The sequence below is a fragment of the Bombus impatiens genome, unplaced genomic scaffold (assembly GCF_000188095.3).
Source record: "Bombus impatiens unplaced genomic scaffold, BIMP_2.2 scf_0494, whole genome shotgun sequence".
Lineage (NCBI taxonomy): Eukaryota > Metazoa > Arthropoda > Insecta > Hymenoptera > Apidae > Bombus > Bombus impatiens.
The window spans coordinates 1-6,585 of record NT_176913.1 but is presented as its reverse complement, the minus strand read 5'-3'; the positions used below and the strand labels follow the sequence as shown (position 1 = coordinate 6,585).

At 32.2% G+C, this 6,585-nt stretch overlaps 2 protein-coding genes across 2 annotated transcripts; both read left to right on the top strand.

The window, feature by feature from the left end:
- The first annotated feature begins 247 nt into the window (after nt 1–247).
- On the top strand, nt 248–1,632 carry LOC100742555 (flexible cuticle protein 12-like). Its single transcript, XM_003491032.4, has 2 exons — nt 248–388; nt 1,279–1,632. Exons 1-2 carry the CDS (start codon nt 380–382, stop codon nt 1,588–1,590), a joined length of 321 nt encoding a protein of 106 aa, XP_003491080.1. The 5' UTR covers nt 248–379; the 3' UTR covers nt 1,591–1,632.
- A 2,623-nt stretch (nt 1,633–4,255) lies between these two features.
- LOC100743596 (flexible cuticle protein 12-like) lies at nt 4,256–5,391 on the top strand. Its single transcript, XM_003491039.4, has 2 exons — nt 4,256–4,383; nt 4,829–5,391. The coding sequence occupies exons 1-2, from the start codon at nt 4,375–4,377 to the stop codon at nt 5,141–5,143; spliced, it is 324 nt and encodes a 107-aa protein (XP_003491087.1). The 5' UTR covers nt 4,256–4,374; the 3' UTR covers nt 5,144–5,391.
- Nucleotides 5,392–6,585: the final 1,194 nt, after the last annotated feature.

Here is a 6,585-nt window from a genome sequence, read left to right as displayed (position 1 = left end):
GACGCCGATCGCATCCATTGTTCCATCCAAGTTTGGTAAGACGAGGATCCGTACAGGATCCACGGTGAAACCACGTGCGATTTTCGCTGCTGGCTGCTCTTCCTCGAATTCTTGTCTGACATTCACCGCCTCTTCCTTTGTCGGTCATCGTTCTACCACCGCCAGTCGGCCAATGCCATTCGGTGATTTCGACATCTTCGCCGAAGAATTTTGGGAGTCGGTTACTTGGAAGGGGTAAAATTCATCTCGAAATCCGACTATATAACGGTCCTCTGGATCATGATTGAATCAGTATCGTAATCTAACTCATCTCAGGTTAACACCTGTGCATCGTCTTTGACAATCTAAAGAAGTTCAATCCAAACCAAAACAACCAATCATGAAACTGGTGCGTGTTTCCTTCGAGTATTAAGCGAAATTTCTTATCGGACGTCAAAAGTGTATCGTCGTGGTTTCATTCGTATTTCATCTTCTTTATTTCATATATAATTACAATTTATAAAAATGAAAATAATAAAAATGGAAGCTTCGTTTGCTTCCATTAGTGGATTTTTATTCTTGAAATGGAAAATGATCATTCGTAAGAGATCGCCGATGATCTAGCGATTACGAGCGTGCAATTAACGCGCACAGGATCGTTATGTACCATTAACGATAGAGCGATACTGCATCCAGCAATTTACGTTTAGTATCGTTTTTCTCTTGCCTATTGTTAACATGCAAATATGTTTGTAGAATTATTTTAAGTAAATCACCGGTAACGGATCTCCTTGCATAACATGTGCGTTCTTGCCACCGGAAGGCAGTGACGAATCACGCGGGATAATTAAACAGGCGCTTGAAATAAAACAACGAGATAACATAGTGTTTACAGACGAAAAGCCAGTAATACTTCGTTGCGATTCACGGTTTAATGATTGATTTTAAAACGATCCAAAAGACTTTTAAAATAATCCTCAGTTTTTGCCAGATCGGCTACTAAATATCTTCTTAAGTCTATTATTTCGATCCACGATTCGATAATTGACGTTAAAACAATTCAAAAGATTCTTTAGATGATTTTTACACTACTTTTACCATGGCATATTCAATAATCAATTTCAAAACAATTCTAAAGGAGTTCGAAAATAATTTGTATCATCTTTCTCTGTACTTTTATTATCGGGTTCTTCATCTACATGAATCTTTATGGATTCAACAGAACGTATTCGTTTACGTTTTAAGTGTATCGATATTCAATTTCATATCAAATGTTAGTTGCTTTCTTCTTCGTTGCAGTTCGTCGCTTTCGCCTTCGCCGTTGTCGCCGTTTCCGCTGCTCCTCAAGTTCGTCATGAAGACGTACTGGTCCTCAAGGAGACACCCTCTGACAATATTGGCTTGGGCAGTTACAACTATGGCTACGAACTTTCCAATGGACAAGCTCATCAGGAATCCGCCGAATTGGTTAACGTAGGAACCGAAAACGAATCTTTGGCTGTTCGTGGAAGCTTCAGCTGGGTAGACCCACAAACCAACGTGAAATACACCGTCAACTACGTGGCCGATGAGAATGGATTCCAGCCACAGGGCGAACATATCCCTGCTTGAGCTGTACCTTATCCTTAGTTTTAAATAAATTTTTGATTTAAATATTTTCTTGTTATATTTTCTTCCCTTTTTTCACGGTTTACCCTTTCTTGTTTCTTTTCTTGCTTAATTTTTAGATGACAGAATTTTGATTCACGTTTTAACATGACATATTTAACATTTATTGCCATTAACATTTATAACATAACATTGCGGATTTTCATGCATTTGTGGGAGATTTAAAATTTACAGAGTACATATAGTATGCAAAAATATAAAAAATGTCCATAGTAAAGTATTCGTTCTAATTTTTAATACGCAAAACGAATCTCTAAATTGTATTTCTTTAATTACAAATATCCATAGAAATGCAAACTTACGAATCTACAGTCTATTAGTTTCTAGATTACACCGACGATCATAAGTATTAGAATTTCTAGTATGCGTGAACCAAATGTGACATTTAGTACATATCAAACATTTTTTACTACCTTTATCATAGATCTGTTGTTTCAGTTACTCTATATGTCTCATGATATTAGTATTTAATGGTAGAATATTAAATAAAATACACTTTGTTAGAGATTTCCAATAAATCTGTGATTAATAAGTGACTAACTTATGGCTGATATGGTTGTATTATGTATTCTAATCAAGTATTCGTCTTTTCATGCTTAAAAAAACATATTTTCTTTTATTTATTATGTACCAAAAAGGTTCCTCAAAGAGTTGTATGGCTTTGCCATTAGCTTTTCCATAGAGCCCCAATATTGTATGTTTACTACTTCTTGAAGTATATAAGATTTGAACGCCAATTGTAGAATGCTTTAATTTGAAAATTACATCTTTTAAGAAAACTTCAAACTTTGCTTCAATATCTAATCTAATTTGATTGATTTTGGGTTAAAAGATTAGATTTTGTTGAAATGGAAGAATTGTAGATATAAGAAGTTTTATAGGCAGAATTAGTAATTATATAATTTCTTTTTATTTCAATTATTTAACGTCGTATCAACCAATTGTATAAGTTATCAATGACTCAAGAACAATTTATTGTACAATTTGGTATGGGTTATGTATACAATTTATTCATAGCAAGATTGTTGAATGTATCTTTTTAAAAGTATAATATTGTAATGATGTAACAGTAATGTAAATCATATACAGAGGTATGAGTTCTCTTTTATATAGGGTGTTTGTTTAAAAAAATTGTAATTTTTCTCTTTATTATATAATAATTTTATTGTGGGAATAATATTATTATTAACAATAAATAGGTTCATTTTTCAATATATTCTTTTTTCATTTAATTTATACCATTATAGTATCGTGAAATACAATAAAGTTTCTCTAATAATTGCATTTAAACATATTTAAAAAACGAAGGACATTAAATAATGTTGTAAACCAAACAATAAATTTATTGTTCCCTCGTTTTTTAAATATATTTCATCTGCTGTGTCCACACAACAAAGTAGTTCCAAATAAAAAATACAATTAAATAAGTAGAAAGCAGAGGTTCAAATAAAATATAAAATTAAACAAACTAAATCATTCGTTGGAAGAGGGAAAGGAGAATCGGCGATGGAAGGTATAGCTTTCAAAGCGATAATTTCACCTATTGACCATTACTACACGGGTTCGTAATGATGAGACACCATGAAACGATTGCGTATATTTGACAAGATGATGTCGTAACGATACGTGTTGTAAAAATAGAAAAATTATAGGATATTTAGAATCGATTTAGAAATCGATAAGCGTTGATTAGAAACCGATTATCCTTGGATTGTATATGCTATCAAGGATTTTCTTAAAGTTGTGCACATAAAAAAAAAAATACAAACTAAGTGAAATATAATTTTGGCACAATTAAAAACTATTTAGTATCTAAATACAAGAAATTTAATTTCGTTAAAATAGAAAGAATCAATAAATATGTAGAAACTCATATTGCCTTTCATTTTACATTTTATATCCAGAATCCTCCTATCCTTATAATTATAGCAACTTTTTGGACGTCTTCTTTATCCTTATGAATTATAGAAAATGTTATATTTTCTGATTGTACTTCCTAAATTATGTGAATTCATTAAAATACTTCAAACTTGTCTTGAAATGATATAAAATTGTTCGTTACACATTTTTTCTTATGGATAAAAAATTATTCCGTGGAATACGTCAGAAAAATAAACTTTTAAATAAATAATATCTTAAAAAATATTTTCATTTTTCACATATTCATGTGACAATCTAAACTAGATATTAGGTTACCTATTTGATATAATTACATACTACGTGTTCCATTAGTTTATTGAGATTTATTACATATTACAATAAACTGAATAAATTATCGATATGTTTAGATAGAATTTTACTACGTTTTCGGAAACATAAAATTATTCTGAGAACTGTCTTTTTTCTATAACTTCCTTTCATCACTTAGACTACATAGGTAATATATATAGTTTAATTCAGTTGTAGTCATCAAGCATACAAATATATTCATTATTTCTATAATTAGCCGTAACTTATTTTAAATCAGTTTTCCAAGGGAATCTTCTATAAAATCATGTAAAAAATCAAGTCGCGATCTTCGATTTCGCCAAACCAACACACTTTTACAACGAAGGCCGAGCAACCATAAGGTGCCTTTAACAGGACTAGGAAAGGTGAAAGTTGAATTTATCGTGAAACCATGCAATTTTTGGCAGAAGGAGGGCCACTATAAAATTCGAGACGTTTCTCAGTATCGACATCAGTCTTTCAATCGGGACTAACCAAACATACACATCCATCTTCAAAATGAAAACCGTAGGTATCATAGTAAATGATACAGAGATCAATTACAAGTTCAAATAGATACAAATTATTGAAAAAACCTGATTATAAAATAATTAGAAGAACATAAAATACTCAATATTCTATGTATATTGATCTTTGTCTAATTTTAATTTACTATACGTATAGCTTTCTTTTTTACATATTCTAGATACAAATAAATTTGCAATTTTTATTATTTTCATTTTTTTAATCTGTCCTACTGTAATGTCGAGATAAATTTAAAGGTAAAAATATTACAAATTTCTTTTGTATAGATATATTTGATATAGTAACACGCTAACAAAAATAATTAATTATAAATGTGTACATCAAAAATAAATTGATTATAGGCAGTTTATCAATTGTAAATTTTTATTTCCTAGCTTTGTTGGTGTATATGCTATTTAATTAATAAATATACTTTAATTTCTCTTAGATCATTGCTTTTGCCGCCTTTGTCGCTATTGCTGTAGCAGTTCCTCTACAAGAACATCAGGAAACAGTCGTCGTGAAAGAAACTCCTTCTGATAATATCGGTCTTGGCAGTTATAACTACGGTTACCAACTTTCCGACGGACAAGCTAAACAGGAATCTGCAGAATTAGTCAATGATGGATCTGATGGACAATTCCTGACAGTTCGCGGCAGCTTCTCCTTTGTCGATCCAAATACCAATGTTGCATACACTGTGAACTACGTTGCCGACAAGGATGGTTTCCATCCACAGGGAGAACATCTTCCCCATGTTTAAATGATACAAATATTTGACATATGACATTCACCAATTGCCACACTCCAAGTACCATCTACGAATTAAGGCGAAAACCACGATTACATTAGATTGATTTTGTTGTTGTTGAAATCTATATTGTACATATTTTATGTGTATCTCACCATAAAAACAATTGTACAAATGTACAATAGTACATTTCTGTTTCGTAACATACTTATGTTAATGTTTAACATGTAATATAATTATTAAACAAGCTACTTGTTTTTATATACACTCTTTTATTCATAAGTATTATATTTCCATCCTGTCTTACATATGCATGTATTTCATACATAGTGCCGATACATATATATGTGTATGTACTGATGTCAGGCCACAAAAGAGATATGAAACAAATGTGACCATTTTCGATAATGTTCTCATTAGTTACTATATATTCCTCTAAATTAAATGACGAATGAATTAAATACAATATGTATATCGTTCTCTTAAGAACCATTAAGCACAGACGTGATATTTGGAGTGCATTAACTATTAACTGATGGTGATGTGAAACTCAATGCATTTTCACGCATCTCCCCCCGCTTACATTCTTTTTTACGCATCTTTTTCCATTTATGCGTGTTTTCATACGTCTCTTCCAGTTTCTGCCTGTTTCCACACCTTTTCACTAGCTTGCTCCCGTCTCCACCAACTTCCTCCTGTCGTCGTACAGTGTCGCCCTCTTCGTCTAACACAAGACATACATCTTTCCTTGTCGCACACTGTCGCCTTTTTTGTGCAATACAGCATATTGTAATATCGTAAAGTAGTTCGAATTAGGAATCGGTTGAAAATAGAAAAACCGTGTACGTCGTCTTTCTGTGGTTTGTTTACATTTAAGAGTGCCTGCGTGACTAAAGGCACGTAGTTGGTAGTTCTTACATAGGTATGAGGGAAACAATAAACAACGTTAGAAGAAGGACGGTTTCGCTATCCAAGGCGGGACGACCGAAAGATCAGAGTGTGCGAGTCGAAAAGTGTGCGTGTTGCGAGTTAGAGGTAATTGAGTTGTCGAAGAATAGAGTCGTTAGAGGTAATCGAGTCGTCGAAGAGTAGAGTCGTGAGAATTGATAGAGTTGTTAGAGAGAGAGAGTGTGTGTGTGTTAGATTCGTTGTGACGAGAGTGGTCAAATAACTGTAAAGTTATTTGATATAGATACGAGTATTGCATTTAGTTTAGTTAAATAAATATCGTTCTCTGTCCAATTTATATTTGTATATTCAATTTAATATTAATAAATCGTAAATCGGGAAAAAGTTTCTATCTTAATGTCCACGATATTACAATATGTATCCGTTTTTGTCGTACACTAATGCGTAAGAGAAATAACTATAACTTGAAGCATGATAGGTGGCAAAACATGACTTGCTCGTAGTTAAGGAATGCAATATTGTACGATAAGCACAAACATATGCTC